The sequence below is a fragment of the Crinia signifera genome, chromosome 6 (genome assembly GCF_055691185.1).
Source record: "Crinia signifera chromosome 6, ASM5569118v1, whole genome shotgun sequence".
Taxonomy (NCBI): Eukaryota; Metazoa; Chordata; class Amphibia; order Anura; family Myobatrachidae; genus Crinia; species Crinia signifera.
The window spans coordinates 182,621,526-182,643,287 of record NC_139222.1 but is presented as its reverse complement, the minus strand read 5'-3'; the positions used below and the strand labels follow the sequence as shown (position 1 = coordinate 182,643,287).

The window sequence follows — 21,762 nt, the reverse complement described above, 5'->3', positions numbered from 1 at the left end:
TACCCACCTTAGAATTAGATCATATACTTTTTTTTTTGCTATTAAGATTTTATGTTATCTGTAGGACTGTATTTTTATGGTGCTACAACCACTAATAAATAAATATATATATTTAAACATGAAATGCTGGACCTTCCCATATGCTAATCAGCCACCCCGCCGCCACACAGCCCCTCCCCCGACGCACCATTCGCAAGGATGGGTGCGTGCGCCAGGAATGCCTCTAGGGTCTACAAAGACCACACAAAGCTGTTAGTACTATTTTAACAAAACTAAGGTATGGCCCTATAGGAAGATTGAGAGGTCTCATTCTTTACTATTAACTATCTGTCCAACTAAAGGCTCCAAGTGACAGCCGGTATATTCAAATCAATTAGTAGGAGAAATAATGAATAGATATCATCCATACTCTACCTGATATGAAATAAGCAGAACAAATTTGAACTTTTTTTTTTTGGCTCAGTTGTATAAGGACCCAATAACCAACATATTGCGAACATACTCTCTCTTCTTATGAAAATAGTCTGAAATAATCCTTATTATCTGCATACCCCTGATGAAGTCCGGGAAAGGGCAAAACGCATTGGGTATTCTCGTTTGCTATTTCCAAGTTTCTGAACTACCATAAAGAACTTCCTTGTTATCTGGAAAGATTGCTACCAATGTTTGAAAAAAAAAAAAAAATAGACTTTTTAATAAACATTACGGTACTTGTGGAGTATCACGGCTCCCATCGCATACCATATATTTTTGCAGTTTTTAACAATTTTTTTTTATCAAAATCGCATCGCATGCGATTTGATCGCATGCGTTTTTTAACAGAAAAGCATCCAAATGCATTGAAATTAGTATCAAACATAGTTCAATGGCCCCCAAATGTCATTTATGAGGCCGTACCACCCCCACTATCAACGCGAACCCGAAGCGTGGCGAGCGCAGCGACCCCGCGAGGGGCGGCGGTACGCGTCCTACGACCTTTTCATACCCCCACTATCCACGTCGGCGTGGAGTTGAGAATAGAAAGTGTGGCGAGCGTAGCGAGCAACCGAGCCCGAAGCAAGGCGAGCGCAGCGAGCCCCGCGAGGGGACGCGTATACCTGTGAAGGTATCCGTGTGCGCTCGCCTCGCTGCGCTCGCCACACTTTCTATTCTCAACTCCACGCCGACGTGGATAGTGGGGGTATGAAAAGGTCGTAGGACGCGTACCGCCACCCCTCGTGGGCTCGCTGCGCTCGCCACGCTTCGGTTTCGCGTTGATAGTGGGGGTGGTACAGCCTCAAAAATGACATTTGGGGGCCATTGAACATGTTTGATACTAATTTCAATGCATTTGGATGCTTTTCTGTTAAAAAGCGCATGCGATCGCATGCGATTTTTTGCTATGCGATGCACATAGTGGGAGCCGTGATTGTCCACAAGTACCAACATTTCAAATATATGGACTTTATTTATAGGCTTTTGAAAAAATATCATAAGGCTACATTAGTCTAATTGTAAAGATCAACACAAGGGGCACCATTTTACAATTGTACACCATACATACATATATATATATATATATATATATATATATATATATATATATATATATATATATATATATATATATATATATATATATATATATATACACAGATATATATATATATATATATATATATATATATATATATATATATATATATATATACACACACACACACACACACACAGTAAATCTCTGCTAGTTGCAATATAAATTAAAGATTAATACCATATATACTAGAGTATAAGCCTACTTTTTCAGAACATTTTTTATGTTGAAAAAGCCCCCCCTCGGCTTATACTCGAGTGAGGGTCCCACTTGAGTCAATAAGTTTTCCCAGTTTTTTTGTTGTAAAATTAGGTGCCTCGGCTTATACTCGAGTATATACGGTAATTTTACCCTTCTTCCAGTGCTATACAGAGTTTGCTATGGTAATAGTAGGTAGGGGAGCTTTCTTAACCAAAGAACCAGGAAAAGCAGTGGGCAGTATCCAGTCATTTTTTGGGAGCGTTAGGGAAAACAGAGATTTCCCCAGGCATTTGAAGGAAGGCTGTGCGACATTAACTCCAGCCCCAAATAGCCTGTTTCTATCGCAGCCACCTAGAAGTCCTGGGCTACGCACAGACGGCACACAGTACAATAATCATTTGGTGGGGAGTAGTTGCAAATGGATTGGAAGCTAAATCACTGGCTTATCGCAGCCTTGCACACGGTGGCATTTCACTTTTGCCAGGCCTAGTATACCTGATAACAGGGCTCTGCAAAGTAGCAGCCATGCAAACAGGTCTGAATAGCCCCCTAAGCGCCAACACCTGCTACTCAGTCTGGAAATCTCCAAAACCAATGAGCCCTATGTGATCTGGGGATTTTGGCCTCGATGGTAACCAATCAGATCTGTCCAATTTGTACAGCTGAGGCAGAGTAACTGGAATTGCCATTGGATGGAAAACTACACAATTGCCAACAATTAATTACATAAAACATAGAGCAATTTCTGTAACACTCACAACTATCCAGTTCATAAAGCTAGATGACAACTGTTTGTTTTCTATCATGAAATCACATAAAAGGCATGCGTGATAAAATAATCTAGGGCAGTAATCATACAGTGTCCCTACTATTCATAGCCCTAATTAAACTGCAGAATGGTTTTTCCAGTTACAGTGCTTAGGGCTACCAGAACATGATGGCATCCCTGTCACGTAAGAAATGGGTGTAACGATGCCTAAAGCTGCAACCTAAAAAGGCTGCCAGATGACATTTAATCATAAGGTTTTAAAGGTGTACCCTAGGACCACAAGAAGTCCATCCCTTTTTTCCCTGGCTTGACAGAAATATTGCCAAATAAGCTCATGGCTATCAGATACACCTGCTCCCTCCTCCTTCGGTCTAGGTATCAAAAAACGACCAACGTTCGCAACACCATTCAGCATGAATCTATTGATTCAGATCTTGATAAAAGGGGAGATTATAGTTGGTAATAGCATTTTGCTCAGCGCCCCATTGAGGGGGCAGGTCATACTCCATTTAAAGGGTGTGTCTACTTCCAAATATTGAGAGATTTTGAACGTGGCACCTAGAAGCGTGGGTGTGTACTGCTATATCTGAGAGGAATCTTTTAAAATGACATATCCAAATGTAGATGATCCCCAAAGCAGTTAGTTAAGGCCCCCATACATTAGGTCGGCCCCCGACTTTCCCTGAGCTCCCCCGGCAGCTCCTGATAAGATTTGGCACTTGATGTGCCATTTTGTACATGTGATAAATTGGATCGATTTATCACATGTAAATCTGGGGAAGCTGCAGGAGAGCAGGGTCTGGGGGGAGCTGGTGGTGGCAGGGTCCGGGTCCGTGGCAGGGACAGGGTCCTTGGCGGGGAGCGGGGACCTGAGACCACAGAGCAGGGTCTGGTCTGGTCCAGTTGCAGGAGAGGACTAGTGACTGACCTAGCGGCAGAGGAGGGAGCGGGGACCGCAGAGCAGAGTCCAGTCCCCACAGTGGGAAAATAGAAAAAAAATCCTATACAAAAGACTGGGCAGCCGCTGATTGGCTGATCTCTCATCCAATCAGCGGCCGCCCAAGTCTTTTGAATAGGATGTTTCCCATTCTCCCGCCGCGGGGAACCGAGAGCAGAGTCCAGGGTAGCGGTGAGCGGGTCAATATGAAACATCCTATTCAATAGACTGGATGGCAGCTGATTGAATGAGAGCTCAGCCAATCAGCGGCCGCCCAGTCTTTTGAATATAATTTTTTTTCTATTATCCCGCCGCGGGGACCGGACTCTGCTCTGCGGTCCCCGCTCCCTCTTCTGCCACTAGCTCAGTCACTACCTCTCAGGCAGCTGGACCGGACCCTGCACTGCAGTCTCTGGTCCCCGCTACGGACCTGGACCCTGCCCCTGCTGTGCTATGATCCCAGTGCTGCTGCAAGCTCTTGCTAAGGGCTCAGTGCTATATTAAGCGCTTGCTGCTTTAAAGGGGACATCCAGGAGTAAAGCAGCCCTGTCTTCCTATCCTCCTCCCCCAGTGACCTCACTGGCTCCGGCTGCAGCTCAGATGAGAAGGGGAGAGGAAGCGAGAGAGTTTGGGAGCCCGGCAGCAGGCTCCGGAGTCCGGGGGACACGCATTCCCAGTACCGGGCGTTCTGTAGCCGCAGGGCACAGCCATTCCCCTCTGTTGCAGAGCAGAGTCTGTTCCCCGCAGCGAGCAGCGGGAGAATAGGAAAAAATCCTATTCAAAAGACTGGGCGGCAGCTGATTGGCTGAATAGGATGTTTTCTATTCTCCCGCCACAGAGACCGGACTCTGCTCTGCGGTCCCCGCTCCCTCTTCTGTCGCTATCTCAGTCACTACCCCTCATGCAGCTGGACCGGACCCTGCTTTTGCAGTCTCTGGTCCCTGCTCCCTGCCGGCTGCACATAAGATTTATCTTATGTGCAGACCGTCCGACATCCGGATCTGATCCGATTCGCACGGGACCGCGCATCGGATCAGATCGGATGTCATAACCTACGCGATTTGGGCAATTTCACCCGATTTCTCAGCCCGATCCTCCAGAATCGGGTGAAATCGGGCCCAAATCGCGTAGTGTATGGGGGCTTTAAGAGCTACTATACTTGCTAAAGTGCTGGGAAATGAGGCAGACGATTCAATGTAAATTTATTGCTCATTCGTTCCCCCCCCCCCAGAAATGTAACAGTGTAATGTGGGCTAGGTGAGATGAGGGAGATTGCTAAACTGATGAGGGAGAGAGGTAGATTGCTGATATTTCAGGGAGTCCCCTGCATAAGGCAGGAGGGTAGGCCACTATGATATACACATATACATACATACAGTATATACACAAACACTAGTAAGCCCTCTCAAAGCAAAAGCTTCAAAAGCCTGTCTGCTACCTCCTGTGTTTGTGCGAGAGAGAGAGCGAGAGAGCGAGAATATATATTTTGTCATAGTATAACTGATGCACACACTCACGCACATTAGTAGATGCCCCTGCATTACATCAGGCAGTACAGTTACTTTTGTGTAACAGGTGTACAGAGCAATGTCAGGAAACTGATGCGCACACACATGAACACACATTAGTAGATGCACCTGCATTACATCAGGCAGTACAGTAACTGTTGTGTAACAGGTGTACAGAGCAATGTCAGGAAATAGCACCGTCACAAGTCAGCAGTACAAGTCCTAGCAGGTCTAACAGAATGCTGTAGTGTAGGTGTACTAGCAACAAAAGACATAAGAGCACCTTGCACCTACAGTTTCAACAAAGCAAAAACTGGCTTGTCTGCCTCATGGTGAGACTTCTAAAACACTATGGAACAGTATTTAGATGATGAGTCCGTGAAACAAATGTTTAATCCCCTTCATATATAGGTAGTTTACACATCAAAGAAATGATTATTTGACGCAAAAATGCATATTATCACTTTCAATGGCATGTATTGATTTTTTCTTAAAAGGGTGTATTAAGAAAATATTGAGAAAAATAAAAAATAATTAAATGTAAGGCTCTAGTTAAATTAAAAGAAAAAGGCTTTTCTCCAGCATTTTAGCTGGAGGAGGACATTATTGTTTTTCTCGGTGAAGTGTGGAAATTTCTACAACTCTCATCTCTCCGGTCACTACAGACCCCAATGGATATAGCAGTGACATGTAGGAACAGTATTCATGTCTCTAAATTTTGATTTGATTTTTTTTAAGAAACATTATGTGCCCTCTTATCTGCAGAAACTAAGGTGTTATCTTCCTTCACTGTCCAGCCGCCTCAGTGTTGTCTGCTGGTCACCGTTTATTACCACCCACAATGTGTTTGGTCCGATCCGTAGGTGTGCCAGTAGTGAAGCACCGCTGGCATGCACCTATGTACAGGGGCGGGCAGCAATGATGTACAGGCTGCACTGAGCTCCCAGGGGTGACCATGCAGCAAAGGGGCAGGCAGTGTCCAGGAAGCGTTAAACTGCAGGTGCCGTATGACTAGCAGCTGCAGATTATTTTTAAAAAAGATTCAAAAGACAGGCCGGACATTGATTGGCTGAAAATGGTCACTATCAGCCAATCAGCTGCAATTTTTAAAATTCAGCCTGGCACTGCCGCTGCCTAGGATTTTTTTACTCCCTTGCCCCTGCAGCTCCCCGGGAGTATACACTGGATAAATCCCATGTGATCTATCACATGAAAAAATGGCACATCAAGTACCACAATCATTAGTGAGCTCTAACGGGTAGCTGCCAGGGGGAGCTCAGGGGAAATTGGGTCTGACTTAGGGGGGTATTCAATCACCACCGCTATTTTCAACGTGGGAAAGATCGGCGGGCACCTATTCAATGCGGTCTTTCCCGACAGCATTGAAGAGGCAGATCGACAGAACGTCCCGACTCTAAAAGAGGTCAGGCCCATTTTACTGATAATGGCCATGAATTGTCGATCACGGGGGAATCTTGACAATCCATGGCCATTTACGCGGACATGCTCCCTTTTAGTCGATCGGCAGGTGGGACACTGAATCCCACCTGGCGATATGCTGTTTACCAAAACAAAAACGAGCCATGGTCACGGCTGTCATGACCCCCCTTGTCCTCAGGTCAAGTCGGACTACTGTGTGCTGAAAAATAGATTGGTGCACGTTCAGTCCGTACAAACATTATGAGCAAATTCAAAAGATGTTTGAAACTTCCTCACTGAGACAGACCTGTATAACAAGGGACCAGACACTGAAATACAGAGATAAAAACAAGGTGGCTATTTTTTTATGCCACTTTACGCATTGTTTATAAAATAGACACCTCAGTTTTAAATGTGCCAATAAACAATCAAAACATGTTCTTAAATTCCTCTTACAATCATTATAGATTTTCTGCGACCAGTGCACTGTAGAACAGCACAACTAGGGTGGCCAATCCCGGGATCGGGGGGATCCCGGGATTTGGCCCCTAAAATGCCGGGATTTCAATCCCGGGATTGGAGTTTCCAATCCCGGGATTTCGGGATTAGACTGCGCATGCGCAGTCTAATGCCGGGCAGCGTCTGAGCTAGTGCTCAGACGCTGCCCGGCTTCTCCCGTCCCGGGCAGCACGGCTCTGCGCAGCGTGACGGCGTCAGAGGTCACACAAACACCGCCTCATCCATGCGCGCCGCGCTGACCTCCGGCCGCCTCGACGATACCGCCCACCCAGGCTGCCTGCACTCGCCACTTACCGGACCCCAAAGCATCGCCCGATGATCCAGCCAGCCACCCACCTAGGCTGCATCCTCCTCCATGCCCAGCTCCATCGCCCACCGGCCCAGCCGCACCACAATTGTAAGTAAATATGCGGGCGGCCAGGGCGGGATTTTGTATAGGAAGCCAATCCCGGGATCGGGCATTTTTCAATCCCGAATCCCGGGATTGAAAAAATGCCCCGGGATTGGCTTCCCTAAGCACAACATAAGAGGCTCTTTTTAGGGGGATACAGTGGCGGAACTCCCGGAGGCAATGGAGTCATCTGCCGCCAGGCACCAGGCTTAAAGGGGGCATGTTCCCTTTTCCAAGATGGTATTCTGGTGGGGGAGTCCGCAGCCCATGTGTATGTGACTATTTGCCACAGGCACCAACATGGAGCGCTGTTTGCACACTGCTACAGGTCCCCGCTCATTATATATGCACAGGCAGGGACCCACTCATACAATATGCACTTCCCAACTCATTAAATATGCAGGGATGGGGACCCGCTCATTCAATATGCACTGCCGTGGTCCCCACCCATGCATATATAATGAGTGGAGACCCAGGCAGCACATTTGGTTGCCCATAGCAACATCCCATCTTCAAAATAACTCCCATGTTAGTAAATTTCCCCCTTTGACTGGCATGATCGAAGTGCCTATGTCTGTTTCCGGTTTATTACTAAAAAGGGATGATTGGAACGGTGACTGCAACATTGTTGGATACCTGTGATTGTAGAATAAGGTAAAAGTAAGATTTTACTGGTCATTTAATGCAACACAGCTTTGTGGGAAAACACATGATTTTTACATTATTTTGTCTACAGTTACTTGCTCACAACTAAGTTAAACCATTAAAATAAGCAACTATTTCCCTCTTTAATAGGAATACTACAATATGTACTTTGCATAGACATAGGTGTATAGTGCTCAGAAACATGAGTATATTTAATTCCAAAGTCTAAATCCCATCTTCAGTTCATACCAACAGTAAAGGCCTGTACACATAGGGCCTTATTCTAGTTCACTCTTAGAGGCAAATTCCTTATTAGCTGGACAAAACAGACAGAATTAGATTTGGGTGGGGTTTTTCTTCAAAGTGAGATCTATATTGCAGTGTAAAAATAAAGCAGTCAGTATTTTCCCTGCACAGAAACACAATAACTCACCCAAAGCTAAATCTCTCTGCACATGTTACATCTGCCCCCCTGCAGTGCACATGGTTTTGTCCAGCTAAGAAGGAATTTGCCTCTAAGAGTGAACTAGAATAAGGCCCATAGGGCAACGGGTGTCCCATGCTGCGCAATATTCTTAAGCACAGATCAGTCAAAGCGCAATGCTGGCACACATGCGATGCACCAGCGATTTATGCCGAGTGATCTCTGTGGACCAGTGTTCTCTGGTGAGAACACGGACGATCTGACTAGATTTTGATTGCATGCAGTCAAGATGTAGTCAGGTGATAGGGACGCATGGGACTGTGCATCACCATCACTGGGGTGTATACACATGGTTCCATGTGTATACCCTCTTACATTAGAACGATTTTGGCTGATTTCGATGTTTCGGGCCGATATATAATCTGAAAAGTGCCAGATCGTTTGTGTTTTCCATCCGATCTAGTGCTTTTTGCGCATGCGATATATCGTATGAGATATATTGCAGAAAGTTTGAAAGACAGTTTCCAGTCCCTCTAGCCCCTAATCCAGCCCATCAGACATATTGTATGGTACAATGGTACCATGAGATATATCTCATGCGATTTATCTCAGCTTGATCAATCGCATGAGATATATTTTAGGCAAAAAGTACCAAATTGGATGGAATCACTCCCGGGAAGGTCCAGGGGGAGTTCAAGGGAAATTGCATCCAATTTCAGCATCAGATATATCATTTTAATGTAAGGTGGCCTTTAGAAATAGTCCTGAAATCGCCGAGTGTGTATGGGCCTTAAGCTGGACTGACTACACAATTCTGCGCATAGATTTATATGAACTATATTATAATGCAAACATTTTCAAGTGAATGCAATGGAGGCTTCCATGTTATGCCTAATTTGAGGCAATTAATACCCTTCAAAAGGATCAGAGGGAGTAGTGCATAATCCAGTACTGGTTTATTTACAAAACTCTGAAATGGAGATGTCTAGGTTTTAACTCCCAAGTAAAGCTCATTAGACGTCTACACATTGTAATCACTAATAGCTAATACCTGCATATGAGTGTCCTGTCTAAAAAAGACAAAGCTGGCAGGTTTTAAAAGAGGGAGGTGGTTTGGGACGGGAGTAACTGCTTAAAAACAAGAAAAAAAAAAAACTGGTCTGTGTGGTTAACGCCTCCAAATACAGCTCTACAAACTGGAGTTTCAAGTTAATTGAATTAGGATGACCATCTTCTCTTAAGAATTTTTTTTTCTTCATTCTTTTACACTGGGATGTGATTAATGAAACATAAATCAAAGTACACAATGTTGTCAATGAGAGGTGTAACACAGATAATCTTACCTCCCACCATCAAAGGACCAACAGCCAAAGTAAAGGTCACCCAATGCCTAAGTAGACAGCAATTAAAATCCATTCATCCCATTTCCATATCAATTCCACAGATTTTTTTTTTTTTTAAGGGGGGGGGGGGGGCTTACTAGCTCCAACTCAAATAAAATAGCAAATGATGAGTTTATGAACTTTATTCTCAATTCAAATGGAATTTTAGAATAAAAACACTGTATCCAAAACACTCTTCTGTGCATAGCAACAACAATTTTCCAGAAATTAATTATACTGGTTGAAAACTTGATAGCCAATACATTTTAATATTCATCATCATGCAAAACATGCATTTACACAGAGGAAGATACATTGCTGCAAGGCAAAACTCCGGCCTGGTTTCTGTGTTACTTAAGCAGTATCGCTTCAGCGTTCAGCTAATGAACAAGTGAATTTAACAGCGGCCAAACCCTTAAGAAGAATTATCAGATTATTGAGCAGTTAAAGAACAAGGACAGCAGGTTGTAGCATGATGCAAGTTAAAAGATGTTAGACAAGTATGTTTTATTATCTACATGGAGGTGATGGATTTACAACCCCTGACTGCAGATTCATCTTACAAATGACAAGGCAACACAGAAAGCAGACTTATCGCTGTGCCTCTTTACTATCAAACACTGATCCTTCATTTAGATTTACTTAATTCAGTCATATAATGAAAGCATGCAAGATGTATGTATATGGTTAAACAGCTCATTATAGGTTGGTATCTGGACATGTCACCCAACACATAATCGAGCAAGACATTATTTTGTACGGACAATGGACAACAGCCAATGAAATGGTATAATAAGCAAAAATGAACATAAAGGCCCCCATACAATAGAATTCACCCGCTATCCCCCCTTGAGCCGGCCGAGACCTTCCCTGGCAGCAGGATTGAATGAGATATATCATATGTGGTCGTTTTGCATACAATATATTGTATGTGATCCCAGCCAAGCCTCAACCGGCTGTCAAATACAGATGGAGCCCCTCTCATTGTTGCGAGGGTAGTAACACCAGGGCCCGACATCCGTCAGAAGGGGGCGGGCATGCATGAGACGCTTGTGCGGCCCATTCCAACAGAGCTCCCTGCTGCTTTCCGCCACCTCCATGTGCAGAGAGAGTTAGATTTGGATGGGGTTTGTACTTGATATCTATATTGCAGTGTAAAAATAAAGCAGCCAGTATTTACCCTGTAAAGAGATAAAATAGCACCCAAATCTAGCTCTGTCTGCCAATTTTACAACAGCCCATCTGCAGTGCACTTTGAGAGAGACAGAGACAGAGAGAGAGAGAGAGAGAGCTTATATGTTAGTTGGGCGCCCAATAAGCTATTTGCTTAGTTTTCCGCTGCGCTCGCCGACAAGGATAGTGGGGGTATGGGCGTACTAAGTAGAGTGGGAGCCCAACTGAAAAATAGAGAGAGAATTTGCTTTTTTTGAGTGAACCAGAATCAGGCCCTATATGCGAATTAATATTCAAAATTTAGAAAAAAAAACAAAAAGTATGCAATATGGGTAAAAAGGCAAGAGAGAGGTTAGATAATGAGTGTTTTTACTCCATACATCCCTATGCTTAATGTGGGATCCTGCAAAAATCAGACACATAAATAAGACATGGTAGTGAGGAACACGGAACAGGACACCCATTATGAAATAAGCAAATTTTGCATGCAACGTTCTCACTGGTAAATTACACTCATATTTCAGCCAACTCTGCATCAGCCGCTGTGGGCCAAACAGACCACTATGAAATACAGATTATCTACAAGTGCATTGCGCTTTAATCCTCAGTGATGTGCCTAGTTTATTGACAGATCATAAAATGCCAGGTACAGAGTCTGTATATAAAGTGGGGAGGTCATTCCTACATAAAACAATGGTATTCCAAGTACAGCAGATCTGGAATAACCTTAAAAGGCAGTCAAGTGGCATAATCCAACAGGTTTGTCCATTAGGGGCTATGAGTGATAGAACACTATCAGTGACTAGTTTATACCTGATGACAATATCTACAAATACTCACAAATTTGGTTGGCATGCAGAATGATTATTTCCCTTTTAATCACCATTTTCCATTTAACTTGTGGCTCGGGTACAGGACACTACCTAAATGTTGATTTGAGCATCTCAAGCCGTCTGATGCCATTGGCTTCACCCAAATAGAAATTGACCATTTCATTTAACCAATGATGTCCACAAAACTACTTTGAAAAACAAACGTCTCTTTCATACAAGAAAATTCTGGTGGTCTCATGAAATAAGACCGTCAATAGATTTACTGGATTAAAACCAGGCAATTGTACTACCCCATAGTAAAAGGCAATATGCAGGTCTTAACATCTACTTGTACGGACTGATAAGAGATGGCGAGCTCTGACTGGTCCACTTGCTTACATCCTACCTGCGCCACCATTTTACATTTGCAACTTTAACTGGTACAATACATTACCAGAAGAGCCCACTAGTACAATGGTAGTGCAGATTTATTAGGATGAAAGAACAGGACAGAAATCAGTATCGACTCCCATGCCATTTGATATACTGAGGTTGTGGTAATTCGGTGCTCAAGACTGCAGGGTTGTTACAGATCCAAGGAAGTGTGCAGCAATAACCCTCCGCCACTGCATTAGGCATACACATTTAGGAGCAGTTATATGACACAACATTGACGGGATATCCATTAAGAATCCAAAATAAGCGATATGGATCAAGATTGGACATGTTGGCAAAGACGGACAGACGATGACCAAAGATCAAAACCATTGCCTAGAATACAATTATCTGCCAATCGGTGACATCCTGAGATGGTGCAGGAAGAAAGGGCAGTGTGTGTAAGTTTAGATTGTTATTTAGATGTGGAGCATATGGATTGATGTTATAGAGAGGCGCTCTTTCATAACTGTTGGCAGGAACAGTAGAGAGGGTCTGCGTATTTTTTAAAATCTTTTCAGGAGAGGAAACTAACCTATGATCTCCACCAGGAATCAGGAAATTAAATACAGGCTCATCTTATTATGTATCGAAATAACACAAGAAATTAGTTCTATATCCTTTTCATTCAAGTAACAAATAACCAAATTTACTCAAGAAGCAATGTAGACTTGCAAGGAGCTACACATAATGAGCCAATGAGGCATGTGTGTATGGACTTGGTCAGATGACTGCCATGACTATCCAAACATGTCCTACATCGAAGTATACAATAACACACCTACTATATTACAGCGGTGTGTTTTAATATAATGTTCCAAGCCTAGTGGACTACTACATGCCAATGATGTACATATCTTACCAAGGCTTGCAATATTCCATCCATTGCGATTGTACCCTCGATGGTCAGGTAGGAAGCATTCGACAATGTTGCAAGAGCCCAGTCCAGAAAATCAGCCATTCTCTTCTGTTTGACATCAGGACGGGTAATAAATCTGTACAAGGATGTATTAAGTTATTTTAGGACTTTCAATAAAGCAAACTTTTTCCATGTTCTAAAACTGACCATCTAACAGCTGGACACTATTGTAAGGGTAAACAAATGTGTGAGGATGTGAAGGGATTCAGCAACGTGAGGCGGTATATAATATTCCCACTATGCAGTCTGATATTAAGGTCCATACACACTGGGTGACTATGCCCAGCATGTATGGACAGCGATGAGGTCAATCATTGCTGCGGGGAAAACCGCTCAGTGCATACACACTGAGCGTCTTTCCCCCTGCCCGGCGCAGACGGAGGGGGGAGGACGGCGTTGCATAGCGCAGAGCTATGCAACGCCGTCCTCAACGCTGCTCATCTGCTGGTAATACCAGCAAATGAGCGGCTTTCCCGGCGATGATGCGGGAGCGTTCAGCAGCGCTCATCGCTGGGGCATACACACTGGGCGGCTTTGAGCTGAAAGCCGTTTAAACAGGCTGTTTCGAGCGGCTTCAGCTCAAAGTCACCCAGTGTGTATGGGCTTTACACTGCTTGTATACCCACTGCTTTGCTTGTTGATCCTCTCTGTATTTGTATAACTGTATTGTGCAGAAAACTACAATAATAATACATTTATATTACACTTGCAGAGTGATGCATAGTTAACAAATGCATGCTGCTTATTCATAATAACATAGTATAAATGGTTCAGAAGCACCTGTAGTGGCGGAAATTCAACACAAAGGCAGGTCTAAGTTGTAGTGTAATGACTCAGGTGTAAGTGTAACCTCAGGCTAATTGACTAAGCTTCCAGAGAGGATGCCAGCACTTCTACAAATCTCTGTTGTTGGTTACTGACATCTTGTGGCTGGCCTCAAAACATGCATCTGTCTATACATTTATATACAGACACAGCTCAGGATGGATGAATAGCACTAAAAAGAAGATGGGATGCATAAAACTCCATGAGTTTATTTAGCAAAAGTAGCAAAGATCCTTTATAATGAAGTGCACAGACATCCTAAGTCGTTCCTAAACATTGCTTCTTTTGCTCATGTAGTTTATATACATGCATGCATACACCTATACATGCACATGAAATGTCCTTCATTGGGGTTTATTTACTAATACCCCTTTTACACCGCCGAAAAATCCGGGTCAGCGGCGGGTCAGACCCGGATCTTCGGCGGTGTAAATCCCTAACGCCGTGTCCCTTTACACGGGACTTCTACGGGACAACCTGCGGACCGCAGCGTCCGCAGGTTGGACAGGTTGTCAGCCTGACACTGACAGCCGGCGCTGCTGTCTGCTATACCCTGCAGACAGCAGCGGCGGCGGGGGAGGGAGGTGAACGGATGCCTGTGTGCGGCATCCATTCACCTCCTGTGCGACGGCGGGGGGGGGGTGCGCGTGGTGACTGGGGGCAGCCCAGCAGCTTACCTTAGTGCTGGGCTGCCCCCAGCAGCGTTCCGGTCCAGCGGCGGTGATTGGAGATGACATCATCCTGTCATCTCCAAGCACCGGGAAGGGAGGGGGGGGGTGCGGGCTGGGCTGTCCGCCCGGTGTAAATTGCACTAAACGCCGGGTTGCACCCGGCTTGAACCTGGGTCTAAAAAAGCCGGGTGCGACCCGGCGTTTTGGTGTAAAAGGGGTATAAGACAGGAGTTCAAGTGAAGATGCTATGGGCAACCAATCAGATTCTAGAACTTCTAGTAGATGCTAAATAAATAAATAGAGAGAATGGTAGAAAGAGACAAGGAAAAATTCCAAGGTCAAGGAGCATTAGTGTCTGTCTGCACCATCTAACCATTTTTCAGTGGATTCCATAGAAGAGCTCCAGGAGGACTCCACTTTTGAAAAAAAAAAAAACCTTAAAAGCTAGAATGAAATTTACTAAAATGAATATTGACAAGTAATAATGCTGAGAATATCAAGTCAAGTCAAAACTTGGGCTTGTTGGAAAGTCACATCAGCAATATGTTCACAGGGTACAAAGGAAAAGAATGATCATCATAAATAATATGAAGCATATAGGTGTAATTATGTTTTGAGGCTGCTTTGTTGGGTCTAGCACAGGGAGCCTTGAATTTGTGCAGGGTACAAGGAAATCTCAACACTATTGCAGGCCATACACCAGAGTAAACAATAGTCAGCCATTTGCTTCCACACACTGGTAAACTACAGAAAATTGAACTTCTCTGCAAGTCCCTGCATCTATGCAGGCTCCAGGATAGAGATGACATCTTTTCGAACCCAAGATGGCCGATGTGAAACTATGGGCCTCATTCAGACCTGTGAATTCTCAACCCTGCCGATTATCAGATGACCGCGCATGCGTACGGTACATGTTCGCATGCTCAAGACGTCTGTACAAACGGAACTAGCGAACACTATCCTTAGGTGTCCGTGTGCAGGGTGATTGACACACTGCGACCAGTTGGGGGCGGTAACCTAGCATTTTCTGGGAGTGCCACCTACGTTATCAGGGGCCTCCTTCTCCGCACACTCGCAGCCCAGCGAGTCTGAATCGGGTCTTGTGTATCTTGAATTCAAAACAATGCTGTCTCTACTCTGGGGCAAGCTGAAATTTGGTAGGAGACCACCGCATTGAGTGCAGTAGCAGTTAGGAGGTAAGTGGACTTTTCCAGAAAAAAACAGGTAAGTAGAATATACTTCAGTACTATTCTCCTTTAAATGTTTGGGTAGCAGCTTATTCTTCAATAGGTAGATCTGTCAAGAAATTTTAAGATGGTAGAAAAAAAAAAGTTTATGATATTGCTCGTATAAAATAAAAACATTTGTGATATTTATCTGTCAAGGGATAACTTCAGTGGTCTGTCTGGTTCATATATTATTGGACCTGAATGATGTCACATTTTCAAGTAGATCACTACATATGAAATAAAAAACTGTGTGCCGTGGGCAGGGATGGTGGCCCATGACCAATTAATTTTATTTATGGTCAATGTAATAGGGAAAATCAGTGCCGACCTAGTATAGCGACCATTTTTAGGTGTTGACCATTAGTGGTCGACCAGATACCGATGGGATATAGTAAAAGCTGCCTATTGCCTGGTATGTGTGGGGCAATGGGGGGCTTATTCTGCGCTCACGCCCACCATTGCAGCCAGGGGGCAAGGAGCGTTTGCATGGGCGTTTGCATGCAGATCACCCTGTGCCATGGGTGCCAGGGGCAGGCAGTGGACATCACCTGCCCACCTTTTCCCCTTTAGGAATATACGCAAAACTAAGACACCTTACAGTGTCTTAGTTTTGCGTTTACCCTCCACATCATTCGATGGTCTGCAACCATCAAATGATGTGAGTGTTTTCCCTAGGCTGCGAATGGATGTTTATGTAAAACATCTATTTGCAGCTGTGTGTCCGAATTAGGACTCTGAGGGCGGCAGCATTTGTGAGTGGCCGAAAATTGACACATAGCGCTGCGAACTTCGCAGCACTGCATGTCAACCAGAATAACCCCCAGGGTCTGTTGACAATTAAAACCACTGAAGACAGGCCTGAAAAACACCCGGCTACCGTTGTGGTATAGAAGGGGAGGAGCCAACTTCAAGTCTAAAGAATTCTTTAAGTGCCAGGCTCCACTCATCACCCATCTATACTCCAGTGTACTTCAGTGTCCCCTAATGGATGAAGGAGAAACAATCAATTTTAACAAAATCCCGACGCCGGAATCCCGACCGCCGAAATCCCGACAAGGGGGGGGGGGGGGGACGTGGTTCGGCCCCCCTTGCGGGCTCGCTGCGCTCGCCACGCTAATTTATTCTCCCTCCAGGGATGTCGTGGACACCCACAGAGGGAGAAAGTGTCGGGATTTCGGCGGTCGGGATTCCAGCGTCGGGATTCTGAACGCCGGGATCCCGAACGGGATTTAAACTGCATCACAGTGATTGTAAGTTTAAAATGTACCCATAAAAACGTTATAAACTGCAAATTTTAATGCAGAAATATTGCAGAAAGGGGGCTATTTGGTCATTCTTATTCAGTTATTTCGGTAACAATGTATTAAACTCAAATATCCAATACATTCTGCATTGGGAAAGTTTTAGTAAAAGGAGTTTGACAGACAACAGACCAACTGCAATAAATGCGACAGCTAAATATAAAAAGCTAACACAAACACAGACTTGTTTTCTATAATGTTACTAACAATTTATTATAGGCACTTCACCCAACTATCTCTCATTTTATTACATTATAATCTATATCCGTGAGTTTCCAAAACACTACCATCTGCTGGCAGAGAGTGAAACTACACAGAAGGTAGCAGACTAGCTTCCAAAGCTTTTGCTTCGAGCGGGCTTACTGGTTGTTAATATTTTTATTTCACATGTACGGACATACTGTAACATTGATGACATCATAACGTCCACATTAAACTCATACCAGACAGACCAGCAAAGCATAATTACTAATCCAGCAATTCCTTGACCTACAAGCATTAATACATTAAAATTTTTGGTATGAGCAATATCATACGCTTCCTGTTCTCACTTTACGTACTTAAATAGGCGCATGTCCTTTTTCTACCTACACACTCACTTTTGCCAGGCTCCCACCTACAATCTCCTCCTTAAGGTCAGTGACCTGATTCAGGAGGACACAGTACCCATGTTTGGGCAGTTGAGGAATATTTCAGTATAGCACATGCATGTAAACTCTAAACAACCTTTACAGAACAAGCGCAAGGGAAAGTGTGCAATGACTAGGGATGGCCATCGACCATCAATGATTCTAAATCATCGATGGTTTATGGTCGATGTCAAATTCTTTTGCAATCGATGGGGGAGAACCAGGTGGTTTCCCTACATCGATGGCATAATATAAACAATGTTTCTTTTTTTTTTTTAAGGTGCCGGGACACTGAGCATAGCTCCGCCCCCGACACCCAGAAGCCACGCTCCCACATTTTGATTGGTCCTCCGGGAATTCAGTCAAAGGTGCTGGATAACCATCGATAGCTAAAACTATCAATGGTTATCCATTACATAGTTTCTCACTATCTGGGTGCAGAATTGCCATCGATGGCAACTGCAGCAAAGGCCATCCCTAGCAAGGACGTATGTAAATTCTTACAACATCCCTATTAATGGAGAAGGATTCTGTGATACATGGGAGGTTTAGGGAGAAGACATGGAGGTGCCCCAAAGTAATCACAAAAAAATAACTTACTTTGAAACAAGAACAGCAGCAGCATCTCGTGATTTATCGCTGACAACTAGATACAACTGAAACAAAAAATATATGTAGTATATATCAAAAACATAAGGATAAAGAACACTATGGACACTAGGGGTGAAATGTAATAAGGTGAGAGAATCAGAAAGTGAGAGATTTGGTAAGAAATCTCTCACATTTCTCATGCTCTCACCCTATTACATTTCACCCTAGAAACATACATACTTTGGCAACTTCCAGAATCTGGTCCATTGTAGACTGGCGTTTTTGTCCTTCTGCAAAGAGGTTGCCATCTAGTCGTGACAGGTCAAAGGGTATAAGGCATGCCATAGACAACCACAACAGCAACATGTACCGGGTTTCCCATGTCTAGAAAATAAAACAAAAGAAAGACTATTTGGAAATTCTTGCATCTCTTTATTTGAACATTACTTTCACCAATACATCACTTACACATGGGTTAAATCAACCCAGTCAGTGTCCACAGTTCTTGAAAAGAAAATGGGAATAGAGTTTAACACTGGCTCTCCTACCTCATGGTCTGCAGGATTCTGTGCCAGGATCAATTCAAGTACGGGATGTACATCAACAACCTCATGTGGAAAAAGACGGAGTACTATTTTGAAGCCCCGTACCTGGAAGAAAGGAATTTGTCAAAATAGCTGCTCAAGGCATGTGACATTACATGACCAAAATTATACTGTTGTATTGTATATTTTCTATGTATTTGTCAAAAGCATACATTAGAACAGGGCTGGGCAACACCGGCCCTCCAGATGTTGATGAACTACACATCCCAGCATGCCTTGCATCAGTTTCCGCATGGCCACATAGCAAAACTAATGCAAAGCATCCTGGGATGTGTAGTTCATTAACATCTGGAGGGCCGGTGTTGCCCAGCCCTGCATTAGAAGATAACGGTGTAATAATAGCCTAGTTTAGAACTGTGCTTAGCAATACCAATATAAAGTTGGTTAAAGTGTCCTACAAGTGAGCTTAGTTTTTTATTTACTGTAGAACCACCTTTTCTGTCTGTCCCATAATCTCATTCCAAAACCTTCCTATTCCCCACCAAATATATTTGTCATAAATATGTATTGCACAAAATAATTTTAATTGATTTCAATAGAAAGTAGATAAGGAGAGGAACTCTAGTGTCCTGTTATATACAGCAGACTAACTTCTGCTTGGGTGTGGTATATGGTCCAGACAGCCAGACAGCATGGCGAGTGCAACAAAGCCCATTGCAGACCCACTGGGTCACTACGCTCACCTCCTATTCTATTCTCCCTCTATGGGGGTTGTGGACCCCCACGAGGGAGAATAGAAGGTGGCCGTCGGGACCCAGAGCGTCAGGGCTCTCATTCAAGAGTCATTAGAAACACCCACCCACCCACAGGTCTCTTCCTAGCATTACCTAAACATATATTTCTAATAAATTAAACCTGAAAAATGGTCCCAGTGGACACAGACTCCAGAACAGTTATCACAACATAAAAAAGGTACAACTTTAGATTCTGTATAATATAGATAGTAACAGGAGATAGGAGAAAGTGAGGTACTTGTATAATAGCACAGCGCCCGTTACGTAGTTAGCGTAGCGTCCCTGTATGAATCAAAGTAGTGTTCGAGCGGCCAATGTAGTCAGTCAGAAGTAGAGTAGTGTTCCCGCAAGCGTAGTAAGCGTCCCTGTCAGAAGTAGCGTAGTGTTCCCACTGTCAGCGTAGTCAGCATCCCTGTCAGATATGTGTTCCTGAAACACCCCCACTATCCACACCAGCTCGAGGCGTGGCGAGCCCCGCGAGGGGACGCGTTACGCATCCCCCCGACCTGTTCATACCCCCACTATCCACGTCGGCAGGGAGTTGATATTATATAGTGTGATATGTGCAGCGAGCCACAGAGCCTGAAGCGTGGCGAGCCCCGTGAAATACATGTAAAGTAATCCGCATCCGCTCGCCAAGTTTCGGGCTCTGTGGCCACACTTTATAAAATCAACTCCACGTGGATAGTGGAAGTATGAACAAGTTGGGGGGATGCGTAACGCGTCCGCTCGCCACGCTTCGGGCTGGCATGGATAGTGGGGGTTTGAAAATGAGGGTCTTCCCGAAGCGGACATGGGCAGGGTTGCAGTACCCTGCCGCAAAAATACTGCGTCTAAGACAGATTTAGCGCCTCTCCGCCAGCGCCCGCATGATCCCCTCTCTGCTGGTGTCCACCAGCGCAGGGGATCTAGCGGTTACCGGCGCTGTGTGAGAGGCGCTCACTAGGCTTGCCATGGATGCCGGGGACAGAGCCGGGCTGTCACTACAATAATTACCATAGGCAGCCGTTGGGCTGCCGTGGAGTCACTACGCTAGGCAGCCGCTGACAGCGTAGCTTAGCCCATGCCAAAAACGTAGCGTAGCCGGCCGCCGTGCTATTACACAAGAACCTAAAGTGAAAAAGAATTGTGGACTGGATGGCTTACTTCTGCTCATATGTATGTTACTGAAATCTAAATTGCAGTGTAAAAATAATGCAGAGAAAAGGAGGATATAAGAATATCCAAGAAAGGTCTAGAAAGGGGGAGTCAACACCAATACAATATACAAGAAAACAAAAGGGGGGTGGTCGACTGCGCTAGGATGGATTTTACAGAATAACAATTTTTTAAGAGAGGTCAGGTGTATGGTGAAAAAGAATTACAATTTATTAAAAAAGACATGAATATACATATAATAGTAAAAACAAGAATAACAAATGACTAAAATTTATGTATAGTCACCCTTGGGTTTGCGACTGTCCAGTCCACTGGATTTTTTGTAAACAAAATGTTGAGTTTGTAATCCACTTTGTAGATTTGGATAAGGGTGATTCCACACCCGAAGTTAGAGTCCCGATATGAGGAATGATTTTCCGAAAGACGGGGGGCAGGGGAACAGTGGGTGAAAACGATACCTCAGAGAATGTGGGGGGCCAATTCACTTGGTCTGAGGAATATAGCTTTCAGATGATGGTGTTGGGGTTCTCGGAGATGGTGAAAGATTTTCACTAGCAGGGAGCACTGTGCGCCTTCACTGTTGTTGCCGGGCTGTTTTTAGGGGGTGGCGTACCTCCAAAGTTGTATTCGCCTCGGGTGGATGGAAGGTCTAAGGTGCTGGTTCCCGCTGATGGAAAGGTGGTCCGAGAGAGCCAATAGTCCCACTGGGAATGGTATTTTTCCGACTGCAAGTGGTGTGGAATCGGGAATCATTCCTCATATCGGGACGCTAATCACCCTTATCCAAATCTACAAAGTGTTATTCTTGTTTTTACTATTATATGTATATTCATGTCTATTTTAATAAATTGTAATTCTTTTTCACCATACACCTGACCTCTCTTAAAAAATTGTTATTCTAAAAATAATGCA

General features: G+C 44.2%; 1 protein-coding gene across 1 annotated transcript in view; it reads right to left on the bottom strand.

Annotated features, from left to right (window-relative positions):
• Positions 1 to 21,762, bottom strand: part of TBCD (tubulin folding cofactor D) — a 282,149-nt gene that overhangs the window by 250,557 nt on the left and 9,830 nt on the right. Inside the window, exons 5-8 of the mRNA XM_083148360.1 lie at positions 18,902 to 19,003; positions 18,594 to 18,737; positions 18,363 to 18,418; positions 13,051 to 13,183 (exon numbers count right to left, since the gene is read on the bottom strand). Coding sequence (XP_083004486.1) covers positions 13,051 to 13,183; positions 18,363 to 18,418; positions 18,594 to 18,737; positions 18,902 to 19,003 — 435 coding nt within the window. The remainder of the gene's footprint in view (positions 1 to 13,050; positions 13,184 to 18,362; positions 18,419 to 18,593; positions 18,738 to 18,901; positions 19,004 to 21,762) is intronic.